Source organism: Trachinotus anak, unplaced genomic scaffold (genome assembly GCF_046630095.1).
Source record: "Trachinotus anak isolate AG129_WGS33_773 ecotype Australia unplaced genomic scaffold, CSIRO_AGI_Tana_v1 ptg000002l, whole genome shotgun sequence".
Taxonomy (NCBI): domain Eukaryota; kingdom Metazoa; phylum Chordata; class Actinopteri; order Carangiformes; family Carangidae; genus Trachinotus; species Trachinotus anak.
This window is the reverse complement of record NW_027273853.1, coordinates 18,634,918-18,661,052: the sequence shown is the minus strand read 5'-3', so window position 1 is coordinate 18,661,052 and position 26,135 is coordinate 18,634,918. Positions and strand designations below refer to the sequence as shown.

At 43.6% G+C, this 26,135-nt stretch overlaps 3 protein-coding genes across 6 annotated transcripts in view; 1 reads left to right on the top strand and 2 right to left on the bottom strand.

Annotated features, from left to right (window-relative positions):
- The window catches only part of abtb2b (ankyrin repeat and BTB (POZ) domain containing 2b), a 44,024-nt gene extending 38,541 nt beyond the window's left edge, over positions 1-5,483 (top strand). The window contains exons 9-17 of the mRNA XM_071503529.1: positions 663-798; positions 1,285-1,562; positions 1,664-1,842; positions 1,937-2,042; positions 2,486-2,588; positions 2,701-2,788; positions 2,962-3,030; positions 3,767-3,880; positions 4,221-5,483. Of these exons, the coding sequence (XP_071359630.1) occupies positions 663-798; positions 1,285-1,562; positions 1,664-1,842; positions 1,937-2,042; positions 2,486-2,588; positions 2,701-2,788; positions 2,962-3,030; positions 3,767-3,880; positions 4,221-4,454 (1,307 nt within the window). The 3' untranslated portion in view covers positions 4,455-5,483. The remainder of the gene's footprint in view (positions 1-662; positions 799-1,284; positions 1,563-1,663; positions 1,843-1,936; positions 2,043-2,485; positions 2,589-2,700; positions 2,789-2,961; positions 3,031-3,766; positions 3,881-4,220) is intronic.
- A 1,855-nt stretch (positions 5,484-7,338) lies between these two features.
- The window catches only part of LOC139635948 (serine/threonine-protein kinase BRSK2), a 155,471-nt gene continuing 136,674 nt past the window's right edge, over positions 7,339-26,135 (bottom strand). The window contains exons 12-20 of one of the 4 annotated variants that reach the window (XM_071503554.1): positions 25,586-25,736; positions 25,251-25,316; positions 18,919-18,979; positions 16,615-16,822; positions 16,427-16,475; positions 15,236-15,359; positions 13,922-14,102; positions 12,695-12,784; positions 7,339-8,668 (exon numbers count right to left, since the gene is read on the bottom strand). In XM_071503554.1, the coding sequence (XP_071359655.1) occupies positions 8,496-8,668; positions 12,695-12,784; positions 13,922-14,102; positions 15,236-15,359; positions 16,427-16,475; positions 16,615-16,822; positions 18,919-18,979; positions 25,251-25,316; positions 25,586-25,736 (1,103 nt within the window). In that variant the 3' untranslated portion in view covers positions 7,339-8,495. The remainder of the gene's footprint in view (positions 8,669-12,694; positions 12,785-13,921; positions 14,103-15,235; positions 15,360-16,426; positions 16,476-16,614; positions 16,823-18,918; positions 18,980-25,250; positions 25,317-25,585; positions 25,737-26,135) is intronic. The other 3 variants (XM_071503568.1, XM_071503563.1, XM_071503575.1) reach the window with 3 other exon arrangements.
- LOC139627353 (uncharacterized) lies at positions 16,832-17,496 on the bottom strand (the record flags this gene model as incomplete). The annotated part of the gene is made up of 2 exons (XM_071488066.1): positions 17,485-17,496; positions 16,832-17,392 (listed from the first exon to the last, which is right to left on the bottom strand). Coding segments are annotated over exons 1-2 (573 nt in total), but the record flags the coding sequence as incomplete, so codon positions are not given.

Below are 26,135 nucleotides of genomic sequence, written 5' to 3'. Positions count from 1 at the left end.
TAGGAGGGTCACGCAGAGGAAAAGATGAATGAATGAGAGCCTCTGTAGTAACATTCAGCAAAACAACTAATGACGACTCTCAGTGATTATCGGTGACAAATACAGCAGTATGTGATAGTTTTCCAAAGGACCACTGAGAGTAGCATAGGACTGGGCTGTGAGTGACACACGGGCTGCGGGAAAGAGGAAATGCGAGGGTGAATGAAGGCACAGTGAGGAGCAGAGTGCTGCCTGTGGTTGTTTAGAAGCCTCTGGGCAGCATTCCTCTGTGGGATCATCTCAAAGCCACACATAGCTCTAGTAAAAGAGACACGCTGCACATAGCAGCAATGACAGCATGTAAATAGTGCTTGATATGAATGGGTTTGCTTGTTCGAAAAAGCATGATAAAGCTTCATTTATCCCTGTGTTCAAAATTGTTGCAGCACTAAACTTAATAAAACAAGAAAGCAGACGTGCGGAGTATAAGAACACTAATGAACTTTTAAAATGAGCAAAGGCGTCACCAAAACAAGCAGAAACTCTTAAGAAATATCAGTGGGGAAAAACAGATGACTAAAAGTATGGCTGTGCAAACAGAGAAGATGTTTCTTGTTAAAAACACCATATTTAAAAGTCTTTACAAGTCTCTGTATGTAATTGACTGTTTATGTGCTTCTCAGGCAACTATGAGATGGTGAGTCTGCTCCTGGCACGGGGTGCTGACCCCTTATCAAAGACCCATGATGGAAATGCCCTCACGTCCTCTCTCTATGAAGACATGAACTGCTTCAGTCATGCCGCCGCTCATGGACACAGGTATGTGTCCCTCAGTCTGACCTGAGAACAGTACATTGACCACAAATGCTGACTGAAGGCTGAAGTGCAGAGAGGAAAGTAAAAGAGATAACATGAACTATGTCGGCGCTGTATCATACGGGACCTGGTTTCAGGAGAGATTCATTCCTTGTATCGTGTGATGATCTTGAAGTGCATAAAAGTATCAGACTATGAAAAGCGAGTTCAGGGTCTCCTTCTGTTCACAGTACAGCTGTCTGTGAACACCATTTGGCTGTGTAAGCCTCTCTCCACCTGTTCACTGTGTGTATGTGTGAACACAATGTAGACTCAACACATTCCACAGTGAGGGTGACAGATTATGTAATCAGAGGGGAGGGCACAGGGTCGCAGAGATGGATGTATGTGTTGCAGCTAAGACATTTCGTAATGTTTGTATGCCTTCTTTCTTTGTGCTTTCTTTCCTTCCTTGCATCTCCTCTATCTTCCTCACATTTATCTTGCCAGGAACGTGCTGAGAAAGCTACTGACTCAGCCTCAGCAAGTCAAAGAGGATGTCCTGTCTCTGGAGGAGATCTTAGCTGAGGGGGTGGAGGCTGAGGAGGCGGGGATCTGCCCTTTCATCCCTCTCTCCCCCCTCGCTACCCCTTCCTCTGGCCCTGGAGCCCTGCCAGAGGTGGGCATACCCAGGCTCTGCAAGGCCAGGATGAAGGCTCTGCAAGAGGCCAGCTACTACAGCGCTGAGCACGGCTACCTGGATGTCACCATGGAGCTACGAGCTATGGGTAACTATCAGATAGGAAGAAGAAGATGGGCTTACTTCTCAAATTGGACTTATTTTTAAAAATAATTTAAAAAATTAATAAATTGCCTCTTTCTTAATCAGGTGTACCATGGAAACTTCACGTGTGGCTAGAATCTCTGCGTTGTGCCCAGCAGCAGTCCAGGGCAGGGGTCACTCTTTCCCTCCTCAGAGAGTTCACCACCATCAGAGAAGAGGACTACTGTGAGGAGTTAGTCACCACAGGCCTGCCCCTCATGTTCAATATCTTACGTACCACCAAGGTACCGTCAAACTCAAACCTCAATGTGTCTGTTTGTCTTCCTCTTCATGTTTTCTTGTGATATAATTCCCTCCTCCATGTTCACTTTCTTCCAGAATGATGCCATTATTCAGCAGTTGGCTGCTATTTTTAGTCACTGTTTTGGCCCAGCACCCCTTCCAGCAGTCCCTGAGATGAAGGCAACTCTTTCAGCACAGTTGGGTGAGGAAACTATGATTCTTCCATGCATATGAACAGACATGGCTCAGTGTTTCAGAGTGGAAGACTGTAATGGCTTATGTTCTCCAGTGCTTCAAGAGCAACAACAAATTATTTTAATTTCTCATAAATATGCAAATTGTTTAATTGATTAATATATTAATCATTTAGTCTATAAAATGCCAGAAAATACTGAAAAATGCCCATCAGAGTTTCCTTAAGCCATGTCCACGTTTTGTGTCCAAAATCCAAAGATTGTCAGTTGATCATTATGTAAGACAAATACAGGTAGCAAATCCTCACAATTGAGAAGATGGAACTGGGGAATACTTGGCATATCTGTTTAAAAATCTACTTAAGTGATTCATAGTTTGTGATTAATTTTATGTCGGTTTGACAAAAAGTGAATGGAGTTGTAAGGAGGTGCTGTGTTATGTTTTTTGTAGACCCTCACTTCCTGAATAACCAGGAGATGTCAGATGTGACGTTTGTGGTGGAGGGGAAACCTTTCTATGGCCACAAGGTGCTGCTGATCACTGCCTCTGACAGGTGAGTGCAGACACGTTCGCACTGGACAGAAGAAAAACATTACTTCACTTAAACCCAGTGGTCCTTAAAAAAATCTGAAAGGGCTTTGACTAAGATATTTGTTTTCTTTTAGATTCAAGTCTCTGCTGGCGTCTTCTGGACCAGATGGAAGCCCCAACAAGGAAGTCGAGATCAGTGACGTCAAGTACAGCATTTTCCAGGTAACAAATACACTCCCTGCTATTTTCTAAAAAATAGTTACTTTTACAATGAATGGATGTTGATGAAAAAAAAAACTGGAGACACACTTACATAATGTATGACAAAACACAATGTGTTATTGTGCACTACTGCACTGACTTGTTCCTAAATGAGACCTATGACCTATGTGCAGATGATGATGTCATACCTGTACTGTGGAGGAACAGAGTCGCTGAAAACCAATGTGCCAGACTTGTTGGAGGTGAGAATCACTAAACAGATACACGCCATCTCTCTGAGTAGCTGAAACATTTCACACCTTATATTTTTGTGAAGTTGTTGGCACAGCAAAGTGTGTGTTTTGGTTTGGAATCTAATGAGCATATGGCAGCATTGTACACTATCTACAAAAGAAACAACAGCAACTTCCTGCCACCTCGGCCCTTCCACATGCATCTATGCAGTTTTTTTCCTGCACAGTGAGACATGCAAGCTTTAAAACTGTGCCTTGTTGATTGTGTGTATTCCAGTAAAGGAAATTTAAATTTGCAATCACACAGTTAGACTTTATTGGAAATGTTAACAAAGGTGAGCACACCAGAAATGACAATCACACAGCTCTACTGCGCAAGACTGAATGCAAAACTGCTTGCATATACAATACTGTAATCACAGCAGGTCAAAGTTTGAAAAGGAAGTTTGAGACAATTGAGACAATGTTTAACACTTGGCATAGGAAGTTCAACATTTATTTTGAAGTAATTGATTTTCAAATAAATGATTTTGATCATTTGGCAAAACTAGGAAATTTTGTGTCTGTGTTGATTTGTCTGTTTTAGTATAGATGAAGAGCAAAGATGTTATATTATGTAATGTAAGAGCAAACTATAAAAAGCCACACTGAATTGCCCTTTAATCACGTGGCCTTCTGTGTGTTGCTGAATGTCATATGACAGTGTAGCAGTTGTGTTAACATTTGCTTGTGTTTTCTCCTGCAGTTGTTGTCAGCAGCCAGTCTCTTCCAGCTGGGGGCGCTACAAAGACACTGTGAACTCATCTGCTCTCATCACATCAACCTGGATAGTGCAGTCAGCATCTACAAGACAGCTAAGGTAGCACACACTGAGAAGCCTGGATCATGTTGTTCTGATGCATGAACTGTGCCAAATAAGTATAGAAAGCTTGATCGTACAGCAGACCTGTGCTCCGTATGCCTCTGTAAACTAAGGTAACTGAAGGAGAGATAGTTCGTGTGAAAATGTGAACACCTTGCATGTATACAAACTGTATTTTTTCAGTATCATCATTGAGAGGATCCTAGATATGACGTTATATGATGTTACATCATAAATGGCCTCCAGTCTATGCTAAAAAACATTATTTTAACACTTTTCATCTATATTTTTATGTGGTAAAAATAAATGACCATGACAATGTCCTTTCTTTTTTTAGGCTCATGGTTCGTCGGAGCTGAGCTCATTCTGCGAAGGTTACTTCTTACAGCAGATGCCTGCTCTGCTGGAGAGAGAGGGCTTCAGGAGCCTTCTGTTAGGACCCCCCGCTGCCCGACAAGGGAACAACTCCACTTCTACGCTGGTTCACAGCCGGGGAGACTCACCTCTGGAGGAGCTGGAGGCCACCCTGGCTCAACGACTACGCTCTCTCTACGTCACTTCCCGAGTCTGAAGACAACAGGACGAATGCTGAGAAGAGAGAGGACAGAAATAAGTGGAAGAATGTGGCAGCATTGGAGCGGGAGTTTCCTTTTATCACTGACACAGGATCAGATCTTTGGAGAGATGTCCAAATGGTTGGAGTACAGATGTTTTCTTAGTGACATCTGATCCTGGCTCTGGTAACAAGCAACTTCCACAGTACTTTGACACTGGGACGCAGAGCAGTGAAATATTTGGCAGCAGTTAAGCTTTGCTCTGTGGACAATTCAGTGTTTTTTTCTGCCAAGCACTCCATCTTGACATTTACTGCAGTGTACAGCATGTTTATGAAGAAGAAAACTGGACAATGTGATGCTTTTCTCCAAGGCTCGGGAAGCTTAAATGGAGAAGCAACAGATGGATGCAACAGGTGGCAACTCTGAATCATGAAACACTGCTGCCCTCTAATGGACAAAACTGGCAAACTCAATAATTGCTTTGGACGATTGGGATCAGTGGCAACCTCTTGGTTCTGACTGAAGCTATGTAAAGTGTTAATAGACTGAAGCATCTATTAAAGAATCAAGGGAGGCAGCCATGCTGGACTTTTGGCTTTGTCCCATTTCAACTAATAATGCAGAGTGGGAGGAGGGAGTTCAGTGCCTCAGGCATTGATGTAGGCTCTGGATTAACAAATGTACTTTTTATGTAACGTTTTTATTTTCTATTTTTTTTTTTTTTTTAAAGTACAACTGCAGAAACACAACACTTGCTGAAGAGTGAGATGGACATTTTCTATTTAATGAGAAAAAAAAGATGTGAGAGTATTTAACGGGGTGTTCCCTTTTATTTTGTTTGTAATCCAAGCAAATTATTAATATTATTGTCTTAAAAAAATTGCTTGTGTGTAGCTGTTGTTCTTCCAGGTACATTCTAACAGTTAATTAAGCTTATGTATGCTGAGGTTTGACGCTTCTACACAGGTACAGCAGCAGTATGGGATTTGGACTCCATTAGGTCTGTTTCTATGCTGATCATTGTAATAAACCTGGTTAACAAACCTCGTCTTTTTTATTTTTTTACTGATAAACTATTCCAAGCCACTTCGTTGCCAGTTTGTTGTGAATTGGTAAAGACTCACCTGAAATGAGGAAAACATCAGACTTGCAATTGTACAAACCTACAAAATGGAAGTCATTACATGTACAACAAATAAGTAGATAGAATACATCACTGCAGGAACAGCTGAGACAGAGAATAATGCACTACATTGGTCTTGTGTGCTGTAAAGTCATGACAGCTTTCGAACACTCTGAATAATTACTTTAAGGTCTGCACTTACCCATACATGTAGAAAAAGGAAAACAAACACACCATAACTGAATGAGTTTATTTGTTTCAGCACTGAAGATGCTCACAGTTATGTTATATGGGGATTACATCAGTAAGTTTTGTTCCTGCTCTGTCAAAAGGCCACTCTGGGCCTCAAAATCATTGGATGTCCTTAGTGCTGCTAGCTTCCCATTGTAGAAAACAGAAAGGAGGGTGAACAATAGGGTATTGCTTTGTGTTTGTAGTACTGATATCCCCTCCCTGTGCCTCTTCTACTTACAGGTAGCGAGAGCCCAGACCTCTGAGCCTTCCAGAGAGAGGTACAGAGTAAAGGAAGCATTGTTCAAAAAACTTTGTGCACAAGATAAGAGGAGGAGGAGAAAGGGAAAGATCAGCGGGAGCAAGGGGACAATAAGAAAAGAAAAAGAAAAAAGAAAAAAAAAAAGAAGGCCAGAAATAAAAGCAGAGAGGGTGAAAAGTAAGGGACAGAAGGGGAATTTAAAACGTTTAAAGGTAGTTTTATGGAGAGAGAATCAATGAAGGCTGAGAGAAGGAGTGAGTTTTGGCATGGGACATTAACACTAAAGCCATGCAAAGAAAAGCTCATGTTTGACATGCACACAGCAATACAAGCTAAAAGCATAGAGCAGGAATCCCCAGCATGGTTGAGAAGACAATCAACCCCCCCAAGGTTTGTCTGTCTATTTACAAAGAGAAGAAGGAGACTGGGATCTGTGGTGTCCTTCTCCTCAGGCCTGGCCTACACGCACAATAATATGAAACTGACAAATATTGATAGAAGAGCATATTCCCTCTCCAAAAAGAGGCTAAGTCTACATTCTTAAATTACCGGTAAATCATTTTTTTCAAGAGTTCCCACAAGTTCTCTTTCCCTCTTCAGAGAGGTGAGGGAAAAAGAGAATTTGTGACTTGTCAATGTTCACATAATTCTGTTAAAGTCAGACCAAAACAAAAGAAAAGAAAGTCTGTTTTTTCTTCAAATGTTGTCCCATTTACGAACACACAAGAGGGTAATAAATAACATTCAACTGACCTAACAGCTTTGTTCATATAAATAGCCAAGTAATAATAAATTAGGAATTCAAACAGTGAGATGAACAAACATGAATAAATAAGGACAAAAATACAAAAATATCCACAATTGCATTTATCATGTCATCATTTTTTTTTTTTTGTTCCTCTACTCCTACTGCTGGTAAGTGAGACTAAGAGAGAGGTATGAATGGAAAACCAAAGACAAAGTGCTGCAGATAACAGAGAACAGGAATGTTTGATGATGTTGGATCAGTATTAGGTCAATCAAACAAAGACAGAAATGATCATGTAACAAAAATACACAGAAGAATTCAAAATAACAGTATGTGGCAGGCGCAGGTTTACCAACCTGTCCCTATGGTATCTAAACATAGTGTCACCACTAGACATTTCATTTTTTTTTTTTACATAAGAAATGATATCAGTCTGTACAACAGAATAGATCATTCATTTTAAATACCCACATACCCACCCGCGTCCCTCCCCCCAACCCTATACTATCATATCATCTCCACCACTGCCCCCCCCCACCCTGTTCTGCTCACACCCCGCTCCTCTCTGAAATCACAATTCCAGTCCGTTTGCAGCAAATAGTATTAAGTCTAATAAAGTCAGTTAGTATTTTAAACCCAGTTCTTCACAAAGAAAGTACATTAAAAAGCAAACAAATACAATCCAGCAAGCATCCGCGTCGGCTGTTTGGGCTTTCCACAAAACTCCTCCCCCTCCTCTCCTCCTCTGAATCAGTCAGTTTTTCTGCATGTCGTCTTTTTGTTGTTGATGTTCGTGTTAATCCATCCCAGAGTTTTCTGTGCATACTGAACCTGTGCGTGTTTGCATGTATATGTTTTTTTTTTTGTATGTGGTGTCTTGAAAAATACTTGTTTTCCAATCGATCAGTGCACCTTGAGCTTGAAAAAGAGGAAAAGGGGCCGGTTGGTGAAAGGAGCGTGCGTTGTTAAGATGTGTGTGGATGAGTTGTGTGTTTGTGTGTTTCCAATATGAGAGGGGTACACTAAGGGTATTTTCAACAACTACTGATGGCTGCCAGAGGTGTAGAAGGGGTGCAGAGGGAGATGAAGGCAGAAGTCTGCGTGAAGGGTCTGTTTCCATGGTAACTCCCCCCCCACCCCCCCCCACCCCACCCCACCCTTTTCTGAGCGCACCTCTAAAAGCAGTCCTCCATCAACAAATGTCCGTCTCTCTCGGCACGCTCGAGGGGTGGTGGTGGTGGTGTTGGCGGTGGAGGGGTGGTGGAGGGAGGGCGAACGGAGCAGGAGGAGGGACTTAATAGGTTTTCTGGATAATTCCTGGTATCAGAAACAAGTCAGGTCATCACACAGGTTAGCAGCAAGGGAGCAAAAAACAGAGCAAGGGCCACAGGCGATTCGGTTGGTGGGGTGGAGGGGTGGATGGTAATGGTGAACACTGAGGGAGTGATGAAAAGGGGAATGGAAGAACTGCAGTGTGTTTGTTGTGTGGGTGCAGTATGCTGTTTGTAAAATATCATGTTGATTCTCTCAATATATTTCTATCTATATAAAGTCATTTTATACAAAAGGAAATGTCCATAAATGATTATATACATCTAGCTATGTACAGATAGAATATTCTCTCTGTGCCGCTGGCTTATCGTGATACTGGGATGGGTTTTAGCACTGGCTCGACTACACAGTGTCTCAGTTTAAGACTCCTCCTGTGTCCCCACAGATGCCACCGACAACTTGGCTCTGTCTCGGCCCGCAGCGGGGCATTTGGTGTCATTATTTTCTGGCTCGTGCTTCCGGGCGTGCATGGGCGAGGGGCAGTGCTTGGAGGGCGTGCCAGAGGGGTAGGGCACCTGTCCGTTCTTCTCGTCTGAAAAAAGTTGTTTAATTACGTCAAAGAAGTTACTCAATGGGCTGCCTAGGTAAACAGACGGGAAGAGAAGAGGACAAAAGAAAAAAAAGAAAAAAGGAGGGAAGAGAGAAGAAAGAGAACAAACAAACGAATGAACAATGGGGTTCACAGGATAGAGACACGGCTGCAGGTAAGACAGAGCAAGCAGAGGCGAGGAAGAGGAGGAGGAGGAGGAGGAGGAGGACGGAACAGACACAGCGAGGATGAGAACTGCTGGAGCAGCCACGACGGGACCATTTGATGTTTGAGCTCCCACAAAACATGCATTTCTCATAGCACAACCAATGAGGACACACAAGTAGTCATTCCATCTCAAACTAGAAATGAGAGCAAATAGTGGGGCTGAAGTAAATATAGACTTCTGTACCCTGACACTACAATACTCCTCAACATATAAACTGTGGACAGCACTAAAGAGCAAGCACGGTGTATCATCTGTGTGCCCGAGCAGCTCTGGCCAGCCAACAGTAGGATAGATGATGGAAGGAGGACAATGAGAAAGCTTGGAGCTTCAAGACAAAGTTACCCTTGAAGGATAAAAAAAAAAAAAAATCAGTGTCTCCTCTCCTTTTGCCAAACCAAATCATTCATAGAGATTTTGCAGACGTCATCACGGCTCTAGAGGGCAACTTGGACGTCAGCAAGTCAGATGATCCAGACAGCCTTGTCTGTCTTGTGGCTATTGTACCAAGTGAAGCGCGTCTAACACAGAAATGTTTGGACCTGGAAGTCAGAGACAGCCTTTAATCGACATGCTTCTTCACGTGAGTTCAGACTTCAGCTAACTATAAAACCTGGCCAAAGACATCAGGCACACCAAGACGGTTGCATCATCATTGTCATGACGTTTCACTACAATAGAGTCAAAACTGTGATGAGTTGCATTTCGGTCATAAATACCGCTTTAACTTCAAACTTTTTTTTTTTTTTTCCCAAATTAAAAAAAATAGGGGCAAATCATACAAGTTTATTTGCTATAAGTACACACAGAGCGATAGTGTGCGTGTCGGACAGTATCCATGCAGCTAAACATGTTCACTTCTTCACTTCTTCTGCAGGGCCTTAATGGCCCCGCTGCAGGCAGGCGGAGCTCTAGGGACACCAAACATGAGTAATTGAGCAAATAAAGAGTCAATGTTCTTTATGTTAATGGTGCACACACAGTGCATCTCTGGGAAGTGTCAGTCATAAACAGCAGCACTGTTTCTGAGCACTTGACACAAGAGCCATTTGCACAATATGTAGAGTCCTGTGGGCCGACAAATGAACAGTGACAACATCAGTAAAAACAGGCAGGGGTGCTGCACAGATGACAAAACACACACACAGACACACATATACTGGACTGGTCTGTGTGCCAGTACTTAATAAAAGGGCTGATGGAAACTGGAGTCACTTTTGTGGCTAGTTTGTGTTAAATAGCCTGAAAATGTGTTTGCACTGCCAGTGTGAAGAAGAGAAGTCTGCAGAAGCCTGGAGATTAGGGAAAACTTCATCTAAGCATGGATGACAGAATGTGTTTTTGTTGTAGTGTGTGTGTGTGTGTGTGTGTTTGTGTGTGTGTGTGTGTGTACTTGTACTTGCTACATAGTAAGGACCAAAAAAAATTTTAACTAACAGAGTGAGGACATTTTGGCCGGTCCTCACTTTTTTTCCCACACCTTCAAATCACATTTTGAGGGTTAAGACTTGGTTTTAGAGTTACGGTTAGAATAGGTTTAGGTTAAGGTTTGGGTCAGGGTTAGGGTTAGGCACTCAGTTGTGATGGTTAAGGTTAGGGTAAAGGGGCTAGGGAATGCATTATGTCAATGAGTGTCCTCACAAAGGTAGAAGTACAAGTGTGTGTGTGTGTGTGTGTGTGTGTGTGTGTGTGTGTGGAAGCATGTGTGAACGTGCCACAGTTGGTCTTGACTGCTCCATTATCCAGCTGGAAAATGGTTGCAGCCAACTTCCCCCTAATGTTCCTTCTTTCCTGTCTCATGTTTTCATTTCACTCCAACCTAAACTGCACATTTCCAAAAATGGCAGGATACTCATGAAACTAAATGATGTCAGCCATTCAATAAAACAGACACCATCCTCTAAATAAATGGCTCTCCTCTGTAGTTCTACTGTGTCTCTGCTCTGTTCCTCCACACTCCTTGTTCTGTTCCACCCTTCTGTTGTCTTCCTAAGCTGGGCTCCCAGGTATGCTGCTGTTGATGGTGATTAGGGAACACAATGACTGAGACTTGATGAAGCCTTTTGTTTGACACACATTGGTATGCAAAGCCATCTCTATTCTTAATTACAGACACTGGCTTCTGTTTTTTTAAAGACCCTGTGGTCATGGAAGCACTAAAGGTGTGTTAGGAGGTCAAAGGAAAGACAGGGGATGGAGGAAATTGAGTTTAACAAAGCTTTCAAGCACATATTGACCTGCTTTAAGATTCTCATTATGTTGCTTGATACCCTCAGAGTGTGAAGACATGAAATAAATTTAGACTGACCTCTCTCAAAACTTATTATCGACAATTAATTAATGTCTGTTACGTAATATCCTCCCTATCATCTGTTGCTTTAAGTGGTTCTCATATAAAACATTGTACTCTGGATTTTACCCTCACAGTGTCATCGCTGCTGCTCAGAAAACACACAGCAGTCATTAAAACCTGATCTAATGTGATTTATTCTAATTTTGACCCTTCCCACAACTCAATCTGTTGATTAGCTCAACAATATATATGATCAGAAGTCAATGGTAAACGCACTGCGGCACAGAAATGATTGAACAGTCTGTTAAATGTCAACACAAATATAACAGCTGTTCGGTTCTGAATGCCAATGAGAGTAATATCACCGCAAAGATACAGCTCACACTTCTAACTTAGAGAGCGGTAACACGGCACAATGCCGAAGCTTCATGACAGCTAAGTATCTGTTGTCAGGCATGGAACTGGAAAATGGGTTTAAAATGAGTACGAGAGACACAAACATGCACCAAGAATATGACTGACACACATGATGAAGCAGATATCCAAAAAAAAAAAAACAAAAAACAGCACACCTCCTGATAATAACGGTCTATTTCAGGTTGATGGTGTTTCCCTGTCTGACCAGCAGGTGGAGCTGTTGTCAAGAGGATGGGGCCTGAGACGCACACAAATATGGCAGGACACGCTGAGAGGAGACAGGGAGGAGTAGAGTCCCTTATTTCTCTCTTCTTTTTCCCTTCATCACCTGGACTGCGTGTTGAGGGGAAATTGAACGTAGCGGCAGTGGAGGAAGAACAGGTTTATGCATGTTCAGGGACTCAGTGTCGACCCCACGATCAATGAGAGGACGAAAGGAAGAAAGGGGGGGGGGGGGTTTCTAATACTGACATGAAGTTCACAGGTGAACAGTTAGGTGGTGTTTGAGGTTTGTCGGCAACGGTTTTGCATCTTTGCGATGAATTTAGAGGGGCCAGAAGAGCCCGGTGGACGGGGGGAATCAGGGAGGGGGTCCTATTTAACAGGCATACAGAGAGAGAGAGAGAGAGAGAGGGAAAGCGCGCTTGTCAGGTGTGGCGTCTCTGTGCGGTGCAGTGCATTGTGGGAGTGCGTTGAGGTGCAGTGGTGTTGCCATGGTGACAAGCTCCGACGACCAGCCTTGGAAGTAGGAGTAACAGAATGCGAATCAGCTTACTCTACCTCTACTCTAATCTTCACTGCCAGGGCAACGAGACAACATTTGACCCGCAGTCAGTGCTTGAGAGCAGCTCCCACCATTTCATGGCGGTGAGGCGCCGGCATGCAGAGGAAGGAGCTTCCAGAAGCGGAGAGTGGCTCAGGGGTTTCAAGCACGGGGGAAGAGGAGGGCAGGATTTAGCTTAGCGTCAGCGGTGAGAGGTGTTCATCAGGGGGTGGGATGAGCGGATGAGGCGGTGGGGGTAAAGGTGAAGAGGTTTTGGAAAAGGTTTTATTTTATTTTTTTTCCGTTTTTGGAAAAGAAAGTCTTACTCACCAGAGAGCTGTTGGACCCCGGGCTGGTCATGTGTGCTTAACAATTGGCTCTGAATCGTCTCCACTACTCGCTTGAAGCGCCGGCTGGGTCCTAAACACAGGGACATGCAAACACACAGAGGAAACACTGACATAATCAGAGGCATCATGCAGTCTGCAGAGTGTGTAGACAATCTGTAGGTGAAATATTCAAGAGAAGAATGAAAGTAAAGGTGAGGGGAGTGCAAGCGCGCGCGCACACACACACACACACACACACATATAAGTGCATGGTGTGAAATGTGAGCTTTAAAACCTGCAGAAAGCCTGAGATGATAAATGGAGCCCAGAGAGGAGTGCTACTGTGAGCCCCTGCTGTCTACCTGTTGTGTACAGTATATGGTCAGTGACATGGAAGAACCAGCAGGCTCAAAACAGCCACTATTACACCACATTCAGCTCAAATGTGCCCCCACTTGAGTGTGTGTGCGTGTGTGTGTGTCTGTGTGCGTGACTGTGTGTGTGTAAGAGAGCAAAATAGATCATGCATGTGGTTCTGCAAGACAAAGCATGCACGCATGACTGCATAGTATGTAATCTTGCATAGCCAGACCTCATCTTGTTACGCTCAGGGAGGCTTGGGGAAAATCTTATCAAGTATTCAAGATTGCAAGAACTTTGAAAATCCTTAGGCAGCCGTTCTCTCTGGCAGCCAGTTTGACAACATCCACTTCTGCAAAACAGCACTTCTGTTTTTTTCTTTTTTTTTTTGGGGGGGGGGGTTCTACAGTGTAATTTTATTAGTTTGAAGTGTGACAGCGTCCCCGCTGACATTTAAGAATGGCCTTCCCCAACACTTTTCAGGGAGATGCGTGTGAGCTTGAATTTCAGAAAACCTCTGTGAGTCGGAAGAGACCAAAGACCGACTACTCAAGATTACATAATACTGTGCAGAAGTCCGTCTTCTGTGATCTGTTGTCTCAAAGCAGGACTTTCCTTGCTTTGAATCTGACCCTTTTGGTGTGGACTGTCCACAAGAAAGGGGACCCGGCCCCTACCCTAAACTCAAGGCATCCGCTTCAAATCATGGTGGCTTGATTTTTGTCCATTGCTTTTCATGATTGTCCGTGCACAGTCCTTCATTTGTGTGAGCTGTTGTGCATTAGTGCATCGTGCCTCTTGCCATATATACAGGATGGATGTAGAAAATGAGTAGATTATCTCTTGATGTGTGCATGCGTGTCCTGACCTGAGAGCAGGGTGAAGGTGACAGAGTAGATGCCATTCTCCTTAGTGGCAGCTGTGCTCTCTGTGTAGGTGATATCCACCTGAAATTTGACCGGCTTCTGGAAGACTGTAGGGCCGGCTGTGGACTTGTACTCTGCTCGAAAACTGGTCTGAGAGATCACACTGTGGCTCAGGCTGGGGATCTGGGAGTTTAAAAAAAAAAAAAAAAAAAAAAACGAAGAAGAAGAGGAGTCAGTTTAGGAAAAATGGACAAAGAGACAGAGATAGGAGTAAAAATGGGTAGAAAAAAGAGGCGAGTAATGGGATTATACATAGGGAGCATTGACGTTTCATTTTTTTCTCCCACACCTTGCAAATGACAAGGTGAATAAACCCTCATTAAAATACCCTCCACATACTGCGAGCCACAGTTGAAACTCTAAGGAGATTAATGCCTCGGAGAGTAGCCATGCATGCCAGGGAGACTTAAGCTAATGTAATCTTGAGTCATCCAACAACATTGCACTCTCCTGCCTAAAATGAATTTGTATGCCCAATGAACAGGTGAGCTCTGAAATTGTCACATTTTGCCATAGTGCTGGAGAGGGTTTGACATTCCATTAATGTGAGTGTGCTGGGAGGTATAATTCCACTGATTCAGGTGTCAATCTCCTGTCTGGAATACAAGCTAGCATAACCCAGAGGAGAAACAGACTGACGTTGACCTGCACTGGCAGAGTTTGCATTTACTTAGACTTTGTTAAATTTAACCGGGGTGAGGATAGGTTCTGTTCAATTATGTACACTGAATATCAACCACCACTGCTGAGTGTTTGTTGGTACAGATTCTGCCATGCTCACTATTATAAACACACACCACACAGACACAGATACAGTCTACACTGTTTTGCAATTTCTTGCGCTAAACCTGAATATGCACATGAACACACACAAGCTCAATACAGGGTACTGGGGGCAAAGCATCTATATGCTAATGATCACTGCTCTTTGTTGATTCTCTATTGACCTCAAGTGAGTCTGCAGTCAGAGAGAAAATAGAAGCTCTGAACACAAGCAGTTTACTCAACTGCTACATGAATCAGAAGCATGTTAGCAAATGCTCAGAGAGAGAGGCTGCCTCGTAGCATAGGAAATCACTGCTGATAGAGAAGGTAACATCCTGCACCAGACAGAAGATACACAGGTGATACTGCTACATGCACACATGAACAGACAGAGAGAAAAGTTTGGGGCACAGAGGTCAGGGGGCAGATGTTAGAAGGGGTCAGAGGCAGAGAAAAGGAAAAATAATTAAGCAAGAAAGTGGTGTGTGTACCGAGAGAAAGGCTTGAACGATGTCTGCCTTGATGGAGCTGAGAGGCTTGTCTTTGATGACAATGAAGATCTGCTCCTCTTTTTCCAGGTTGATGAAGTTACCAAACCAGGATTTTTTGGCAAGTCTGCGAGGAAAGACGAGAAGAAGAAACACAGATTTTCAGCTGTATTTTTGCATTGTTTATGTTTTGTTTAATTTCCTCCCTTTTTGATTTCTTCTTTTATCCCCTGTTCCATCCATTTATCTGTCCATCCAGAAAAATGGAGCGCAGCAGAAGAGCTCTCTCTCTCTGTCTCTCTCTCTCTCTGCAGCTCTGGGAGAGGAGCAAACGGAGGATAACCCCGTGGGAAATGAGCTAAAACTGTGTAGGGGAGGAAAGTTGTCTGACATTTCACCTTCTTTGCAACTGGGTTTGTGTAAATGTGTGTGTGCATGTAAGAGAGAGTGAGAGAGAGAGATAATTGAGCCTCTCTGTGAACAGAACTGCAGGTCCAGAAGGGGCAGAAGTAGATGAATTCACTACTGGCCTCAGACCAGGTGTACCTGCACCCACTAATAAGCCATATGGACTCCTGTTTTCTGGCATATTAATATTTAATAAGATTTCTTGAAAATGTTGATGGATTTGCACATCTCATAATTCAGCAACAAGAGAAACACTCCATAAAACTTAAATAAATAAAGACTTACGTAATGTTATAATGTCTGCAGAGACATTAAGGGGCACATTGTTCCGCTCAACGAAACTGGTTACAGCTGCGGTATGACTGTGTATGTATGTGTGCAGGCCAACCCAGCCAGGAGAAGATCTTTTCAAGCCAACTCTCCACCTCCTTCCAGCCAGGATGTTCTTTCCAGCCAGGTGGAAATGGCCAAGCCAGCCAGCCAGCCAGCCAGCCAATCAAACTGGCATATCTAGGCCAACCTTGAGTTATCCGGCCCCTGGGAGCTCAGCAACATCACACAGGCTACCTTCCTTCCCTCATAACCAACCCACTACCTCCTGCTTCTCCAACCCAGACCAGACCTGAGGTCATTACAGGGAACTCAGCAGGAAAAAATCAAACATTCATGGATGTAATACTTTCCCAAACATCGTGCTATCAAGGGTGAGCCGCTGAGTGAGGGGCTGACAGGTTATGCATAGTTATGATAGCAGTGGTGGCTTCAAAAAGCATAGCATCTACTCACTCTGGGGAAGACTCTGGTGTGAGGCTGGACATCTCCTCTTGTGTGGGAACTGTGTGAGGAGGGTCAAAGATCAGACAAAGGTCAAAGATCAGCAAAACACAAGCAGATCACACTAGAGGGCTCATTAAGATGTATAAGATTATTCAGTATTTGCCATAAAAGTCTTGTTTCTGCGGTGATGTCAGTACCTTGGAGTTTCCTGCGGTGGAAGCGTGGCGAGCCGAGGAAGCTGTTCTTGATGGAGTTGAGGCGCGTCCTCCATGGCATGCCTCCAATGGAGGGGCTGGGGGGCGGCGTTGGGGTGGGGGTGCCAGCTGGGCTGTCCTTGGGAGTGTGCACTGGGGTGCCCTTTGGGGTGGGGAGGGGGCTGCCTCGAGGGGAGGGCTGAGGGGTAACCTGTATGAGGGGGATAGATTTGGGTGGGTGGTCAGTGAGTGAAGAAGGCGTCGGCGCCACGGGGTGAAAGTGGTGCAGCCGGATGGGCGACAGCGGCACCACTGGGCTGAAGGGCACAGAGAGCTGGGGGTTGGCAGCGAAATGGGAGCGCCGCACGTGGGGGCTGTTCGGGATGGGGGAACTGGGGATGGAGGATGGGGAAAAGGGGGAGGAAGGGGAGGATGGGGACGTAGGGGTGGGGGGCACAGAGGCGGAGGGTGGCTGCGGAGGGAGCTGGCAGGGAGAGGAGGGCTCTGATTTGGCTGCAGATGCTGGATCTGGGGAGGTTTCGGGGAGCGGGTTGGATCGTGTAGCTTGGAGGGGCTTTGGGATAACTTTGGGCTTGGCAGGCAGCGTCTGTGTCTTGTTGAGTGCTGCCGGCAGGGGTTCGCTGTTTGGAGCAAGTGAGTTGGGGGTGGAGATACGCGGGCCTGTGCGATTGGGAAGTGGCTCTGGGGAGGGGCAGGGGCTGGTGTTAGGGGACTGTGACAAGTCTGGGGACTGAGGCGGTACACAAAACTTTCTGACAGGCTAGAGTTAGAGGACACAGTGTGAGGACACACGGCACAATACAGGCAGCAGACGCAACAGGTGGAGGAGGAAAAGACAACAAAGAAAAACACATGGGGACACATGCAAGCACACAAACACATAGGTAAAGAAATAAAAGAAATAAAAAAGTGCGGCAGAACAAACAAACACAAAGGCAGAAGTAGAGGCAGCCCAAAAACATAGAGGCAGGTGAGAAGTGTACATACACGGGAGAGATGGAGGCATTGTAAACAAGAAAGACAGAAAAGAAAAAAAACAAAAACATGCAGTTAGACCGTTGAGTAACTTGACAAAAGAAAACAAAAATGAAATGGGAACAACAAAAACAGCAAGCAATGCACACAATTCGTAAAAAGTTCAAACAAAATGTGATTGAAGATGGACTTTACTTAAAGAAAACGTACGGGACTCTGACAAAACCAAGCGGACACAGGTGTGGGAGACACTAGGCCAACGATGAGGACAATTTGGGCTGTCTCAATAAGACGAGAACACCATTATGATGCCTCTGCTGTAAAATTTCCAGTTTCCAGATGCGTTCATTCATCTGTGTGATTTGTAATGCTGAAATTGCAGCCACGATGGCGCACTGATCAAGCATTTCCCTTGGACACCTCCTCCTTTTCCAGACACAGATCTGAGAAAATAACCCCACACAGAGCCTTTTGCTGAGAGCACAATCCAGGCTTTGGGTTAGGTCTGAGAAATCAATTTCCCTTTCAGATCAGCCTGAAAGAACCTGTGTGGCGTGAGGAGCTCGTCTTAGGATCCTGGCTAATCTCGAGCCTTCTCAGGTTAGTCGGCTGGAAAAAGTTTACCGCAAGCTCCCCAGCTCTGAGCAAGAGCAAGAAAAAAAAAAAAAAAAGTGGGATTTTCTGAAGCATTCCCTGAGCTGGATTTCCACAGAGCTCAGGCCACAGAAAACAGAGAGAGGGATAATAAGCAGAGAGGATGGAGAGAGAAGAGGCTTTGGTGGGCGAGGAGAAAGTTTACTGTACAGTCACATCCACTGTGTGTGTTCATCAGCATGTTGTGCATAGAGTTTACAGAGAGATGCAAACTATATGGGCACTATGATTCATGTGAGGCCGGATCTGACACCGGATATGAAGAACTCATCATAGTCAATCCCTGCTTCCCCAAAACACTAAGGTCGATCTTAACTGTGGATTAAGACTTATGGAGTGGAAAAACATACTATATCTAAGACTAATAATAAAGTGGAACGTTAGAACAACATTGCATTTGCAGAGAGATGCAGTGATATTGCTTTCTGTGCTTTGTTAAAGGTCAGATGTGCCTTCGATGCAGCTGAAGTGAGTGTCTTTATTTTCTCCTGCTGACATAAACAGCAATAAGATGACAGCAATAAGATGGGATCAGCAGTACTTGGATGGCTGTTATCCCTGAAGGTGAACATCCAGATAGGTGTGTTTTGTGTGTGTGTGTGTGTGTGTGTGTGTGTGTGTGTGTGTGTGTGTTTGTTTCTGAGGGTCGTGACTTACCCGTGGGCTGCTGAGGGGGCTGGTGGAGAGACCAGAGGAGGCTCCACTAATAGACCGCGACCTGTGGCACAAACACGCAAGAACACAAACAGGGGCAGAGGTAATTTGTGGGATCAACAAGTGTACCTAAACACAGATGGAGGTGAGAGCTTGTAGGTTACATGTTGAGCATGGTTAGAAAGCACTACAGCATATGGCACCGTCATACTAAGCACACAGGTTGCTACCAAGCCCTTTGCAAACACAACACCTATCCACACAAAGAGGGCGAGAGCGCTACAACACAGTAACAGCACATTACCAGCATTGACTCCCAGCAATTAGCCTGAAACCAATTAAGCTCAAACTTCGGTTTCAAATATGTTGATTTAACTGCAGCTTCCCCTGCGAATCTATACTCTACTTTCCATAGATTAGAATTCAAATTAGCTTTCTGCCCTGTCTGTAGTTTGCTAATAAACCAAACATGTCGACTTTTCAGGCCTTTGCACTGGATCAGTAGAACGTTTCTCGAGGTGGGGGAAATGAAGTGGGACATTTGGTTGAGTGCCATTTGTCATGTTTTTCTTTTCCCTCGCAGATGCCGTCAATAACCCCTATGAGCCGAGCCCTGCTCAGAAAAGAACAATCACAGGACAATCTGTCTCCATCAAGCACGCACGCACACACGCATGCACACACACACACACAAACACACACACACACACAAAATCACAAAAACAGCGCCTGTCAACACTCGGAAACACCAGCTGCTCACTGTCACAACACTGTTCCTTTTTGTCATTCAATCTAATAATAACCCCCTCCTTCTCTCCCTTTCTTTCTCTCTCTATTTCAGCATTGATACATTTGTGAACATGCAGCAAAACCTACAGATGTGTTGTCTCTCCCTGAAAAGATGAGGAGATAAAAACTACGACTTGTGTTTTTTTTTTTCAACTCGCTCGGTTGAAGAGGAAACCCTGATGGACAAATGTGAGGGGAAAACGAGGCAGTTTAGCGTGATGGAAGAATGAGGGAGGCTTGGAAGAATGGAGGATGGGAGGGATGGATGGATGGAGTAATGGAGACTGATGCTCATTCCTAATGCTGGACCACAGAGGCAGTCTTACATGGACACAGAAAACTGTATACACGGTTACGGCGAGTAACCAAAAAAAAAAAAAAAAAAGAGACTGATGCTCTGTCTAAAGAAAAAACTGATACTTGAACAGCAATCTTTCTCCTGAGAGGCACAGACACACAAACAGAACAGAAGACAAGCAACACTAACAGCTACCACGAGAGAGAGGAAAATATAGAAACACCCACTCTCAGGCTATTTTTGTGATTCTCCCAACTGCCCCTTCTGTGAGTGTATTTATTGCACACACACACTCGTGCACAATGAGTAGGCGATGCTGAGACCAGGTTGGCTTGCATTTCTTGTTTCATAGCACAGCTGACCAGACAGTTGCTATCATTTACATTTAATTCCTTTGGTCCACTGAGACATATCCACAGTTGCTCACAACAGCGCCTGTCCGCACATAGCCAATTGCATTTCATCTAAACGTGGCCAAAACACAGCATCCTCAGGCCATTATAAGCATATTGTTAGAGGCACTCTGCATCTGTTAGTGTTGGACCAACAGGTCTATAAAGCTAATGTTTCAGATGGTTATGCTGTATAGTAATTGGCTGTCAGAGGCTCACCCTTGCTTCAGAGAGACGATAATTTATTGTTGACGAGTGTTTTATTTATAGTGAACAGCATCCACGAGTAAGCCATCATTTGTCATCTATCATATGAGATGCTGGAGTCAGATAAGCCCTCTAGTTTGTGTGTGTGCTAGCTTGCTTTAAAAAATTATGTCTTCTCTAGTATTATCTAGACATTCAGAAATTTTTGTTGTTTTTTTTAAGAAAATTTTAAATTACATATAACTTATTACTTATAACCCCCCTAAGTAACTTCTCTTTACAGAATCAATGTCCTAGTTACTCTGGATAAAACACAGACCACACTGTGTCTCCTAGAGACTACTGTTTTGGTAAAATGTAGTCCCTATGAAAACTGTTGACAATGTGGTCTGTGGATTATCCAGAGCAACTGGCACATTATTTCTGGAGAGACATGTTGCTGCTGAACTTTCCAACAACATGAACACCAGTGGTGGAAGTTAATTTACTGCACAATACAGTACAATTTTATATAGATTTTACGATACTTTAAACTTCTATTTCACAAAATTTCAGAGAGTAGTATTGCACGTTTTATTAATATTATATAATATATGATATATTATTATATGATAATATATACTTTTTCCTCCACTGCATCTATTTGACATCTATAGTTACTAGTTACTTTTCAGATTAAGATTTTACATACGCCACACAAGGGTGTAAAGCAGTTAAAACTTACTTAACAAGCTACAACATTAAAATCAGTAATAATCAAAGATCATACAATATAGCATGATTGCTGCGTAATGAGTATGTTTACAAAACTAACATTCTTACATACTCACACACAGTACACTCTGTTGTTAATGCTACTGTAGTTTTATTAAACTAAGCCTTACTCATGACTTTGACTTGTAACAGAGCATTATGTATTGTGATATTGCAGCTTTTATGAGAGTAATAGATCTGAATACTTCATTACCGACACAGCTGTTCCTGGTCTCTCTCTCTTCTCTCCCCTCTCCTCCCCCTCCCCCTCTTTCTATCTTCCCCTAAACCCAACCGGTCGAGGCAGACGGCCGCCCACCCTGAGCCCGGTTCTGTTGGAGGTTTCTTCCTGTTAAAAGGGAGTTTTTCCTCCCCCCTGTCGCCAAGCGCTTGCTCGTTGTGGGAACTGTTGGGTTTTTCTCTGTAACAAAGTAAGGTCTTGACCTTACCCTGTAAAGTGCCTTGAGATAATGTATATTATGATTTGGCGCTATACAAATAAAATTGAATTGAATTGAATTGAATCTGATAAAGGACTGTCCCAAAACCTGTACAAATAAAACAAAACTACTTGTATTGCTAGATATCACAAGAGGTAGATGAGAAAAAGTATGTGTGTGCTTGCATCCCCATGTGAGTGGCTACTTATTCTCTCTGTTATCCATTAGTTCTCACAGTTACATTTCCCATGCGCCTATTTTGGAACGAGCCCATTGTCCCCCGTGTGTGACCACCGGCTGTGTCAGAGACCCATCCAAAGCACCTGTGGGGGTCTAATGTTGGACTGTGGGGAGTGGAACAAGTACAAGAGGTTCTGGGATGAGGGCATGGACTGAAATAAAACGAAAAAGAAGCAAAACGAAAAAGGACGGTGCCAGCAGTCAAATGGCAGATGAATAACACTGGCAAAGCCAAAATCACAGTACAAGTGATCTGATCTCATGATTTAAGGCAAGTGGACAAAGTTCTGTTTCTCCCTTTCTTCCTGCTCTATACTGACTTTGTCGTGCTGATGGAGTTCCTTTACATGGAGTAGATATTCAAATAAATCAACACACTGTTTAAATTCATTTCCTTTCCTGAGCCCTGACAACTCCCCGAGGACTCAGTGCATTAATATTCACAGCTCAGCTCCTCAAATTTCTAAATGTAGTAAGACCCCTGCAGTTTCTGCTGTAGAGATCGGTGTTAAAGGTGCTTTATTTGTGCTCATTTCAGCCTCTTAAATAAATTAGAGTCAATAATTAGCATGAGAGCCTGACTTATTAAGACTGCTCTGACTAACCCAACACATTCAAACTGCATGAAGCAACAAGAGCGGAGCTGTAAAGAAAAAAAAAAAAATCAATTGATATTCTCTTCCTCACACTGCAGCACTTTTCCATATTTCATTTACATATCATTAACCTCCCTTCATTTCTTCTGGCATGTTGTTAAGATTTAAAATTAAATCAGTGGGATTCCTTGTGCTTTGAGTTTAGCTTTAAATGTCTTTTTAAGATTCTTTTGGGTATATAAAGAATAAAATGGGCATTTGTGTGAGAATGTCCTCATGTGTCTTTCTGTGCAACACGGCTACTGAAGGATTTATCCCAAATCTGTTCAATTATACTTCACAGGAGCAGTCAAATCACAAATCACACGTATGAAAATGTAGCCTGGGCAGTTGCTTGGATTGTAACTGCCCACACAAGATATGTGAGGCAAAACGCGGGATAAGGATTGAGGTTCAGGCATTTTCGTTGTGTAATTTTTGATAAAACCATTTCCCCTCTCTCTTCCACCATTTACGCTGGTGGAAATGTATCCTGTCAAAACACATGTTTCAAAGTCAGGCCTCTCTCTGACACCCTCTGATCTGAAGTTCTATGAATCTTCTGTGCTGTCGACAAAAGTTTGCTGTCGGGGAAAGATAAGGTTAGGTTCAGAGAAAAAGTCAGTCAAATCTTTGGACGTTATTCTGCTACATATGTGCCTCCCCAACACTATCGTCTATATACACACACCCACAAGCAGGCACATGATCAAACAAAGTGCACACAAGGACGTGATAGGCAGAAAAGTTCAAAAACACAAAAATCCAGTCTCACACGGACTTTGTTACCAACATCTTTTTTCCCCTCACTGATCAGCTGGAGAGCTATGAATTGCAGTGGGGGGAAAAGAGACGTATAGCGATAGAGAGAGAGAGAGAGAGAGAGAGATTTGATTTGATTTGATTTGGAGGCGGAGAGGCTGCGGTACAGGAACCCCCCCGCCCACCCCTCCCACCTCCAACCCACCACAACTGATAGGAAGCCAGACCGAGAAAAACTAGCAGCATTTCCACATTAGCATAGCAATTCCATACTAACAGAGGGGGGTGTTTGGAACTGAAGGTCAGCTGCACACAAGGGACCACGAGAGAGAGAGAGAGAGAGAGAGAGAGAGAGAGAGAGAGAGAGAGAGAGAGAGAGAGAGCAAATATGAGAGGGTAAGGGAGGAGCCCCTGAGAGAGGTTTGGGTTGGGAGGGATATGAAAAAAAAAAAAAACACACAGATTAAAGTAGCACAGAAAAAAAGATGCAGGGGAGCTTTTTAATGACTGTGGCTGTTTATTTATGTAGGACTCAGAAACAAACCTATTTCACATGCTGCTAGCTGCAACTTACTGAGATTTAAATGTAAACCTCTTTTAAATAAAGGTTCAAACCACTCATTTCAGTGCCCTTTATAGCTTACTCCATTCAGTTATCGGTGATATATGAACTGGTGTTAAGAAGTTATTATTAATGCTCGATAAAGTCATTGTAAACTGGCCTGTTATGAAATTCTTGACTCGACTGAAACAGATGAGTCGGAGCGAAGGGCAGAAGAAGGCAGCTTCTACTCTACGCAACCTTTAAATAAAGAAGAGATAAGACTGGAATTGCCTGAAGGGATGAAGGAGTGGAGTCGAGGCGATGAAACACAAGAGGATGAATCTTAAACTGAAATTCTGAGGCACCAGAGGACAGGAAGAATTAAGCAGAAGTGTGTAGAGGTGGGAGCTCTTGAAATGGATTTAAAACTTCTGATGTGGCTGCTCCCAGTGCAATGAAAGTGGGGAAATAAATTTTTGATATTTTGTTATGGCGAAACTGCTAGGCGAGGAGTTATTCATGTATCTAACATTTGGATGAATTTTCAACATTCTAACTATATTTTTTTATCTATATAGTACACGCACACTCGCTGCCTCTGCATTTACGTCTTATACCTCTGAAAGCTTTTCCCAACACTCTGCCAATCTGCCTATCATTAGTCAGATCAGGTTATCACCCCCTCAGATTCAATCTTCCCTGCTGTCACAAATGTCACTGCCTCCGAGCAGAAATGAGTGGTGTGATGATATATTGCTTGTTGAAATAAGATGAGGAAATAGATTTTAAAATCAGCCCTGTGCGCCTTGTCGGGGTGTGGTTCTTGCTTGACTTGAACATTTCTAAATAGGGAAATGTTCTGCGTCTGGAGAAAGTGGGACACAGTATGGGAGAAACTGATTATCAATGCATTCAGATTAAGAAAAAAAGAGATAATTGAGCTAACGCCGGAGAAGGGGGAGTTGTAGATATAAAGGCTCTGAATTGCAAATGCGCAGAAGTTAATGAAGAGAGTTAAGTGGAACTTTAGGAGCTGCCATCCTAAAGCTGTTGACTCTGGAGAACCCAGCAGTTCTCACTTTTATTTTTTTACATTACATCTCATTAAAACAGACCTATGAAGCTGCCGCATGCTGCATGTGTCATCGCCATTTAAAAACAACACAACAGAAAGCTCCTCTGCATCTTCCTCCTGCCGTGGACGTCTCCTCGCATGAGGGTGAGACACAGAGCAAGAGGAGGTGAAAGCATGGGAAGTGAGTGACAAGTGAATACCTTTCTTCTTTGCTGCATTTTGTACTGGCGTCAGGAATATCCAAGCTTTTACTGTACACTGATTTACTACAGTGAGACAGGAGACAAAGCGAGCAGAGAGTCAGTCTCTGTTTATGCTTTTCCACAATGTAGCCTGCTGACATCAGAGCCAGGCTCGCTGTCAGACCCTCTGAAACACCACTGGGCTTTGAGATCCTCCACACATACACAAAAACATACACTCTCTCTCTCTCTCTCTCTCACACACACAAACAGGACTATGTCTATCTCCAATCCTTCATTTGAAAATGTCACTGATATTTTTTTTTACTTTTTCATTTCACCTCCATGCATACCTTTGTCCGTGCTGCGTCATGTCGATAGCCCTCCTGGCCGGCACAGGTGAGCCTCCATCTGTAACACTGAGGACCTCCATTGACTTCCTCTCTGGTCTCCTCTTGCCGTGTCGGTTCAACATGGGAGAGTCCACCCGCTTCCTTGGAGGATCTGTGGGAAACAGCGAGACAGGCCGACTCTGCAGGTTAATGTGTGTATTTCCACAGTTTTGTGCATTGTGTGCACATGTGTGAGTGTCTGAGTGATGTTTAGTGCTGATCACATTGACATTTTAACTAATAGTGAATAAGTAATGGTTACCTCCCAGACCTTGAACTAATGGCCACTGTATTGACTGTATCACATTCACTGAAGAGGGAGTCTATTCATCAAAATGTCGGTATCTCACAGTGCTCACACACACGCATACACACATTTGCACATAATACTCCTCCGTTTGCAGTGCTCTTGTCAGAAAATAACCCTGGCGGAAGTCTAAGTAGAGCATCGCTGGCTCTGCTCAACTTTCTGTGGGTGGAAATCTGTGCTGGGTTGTGGTGTACGAATGGG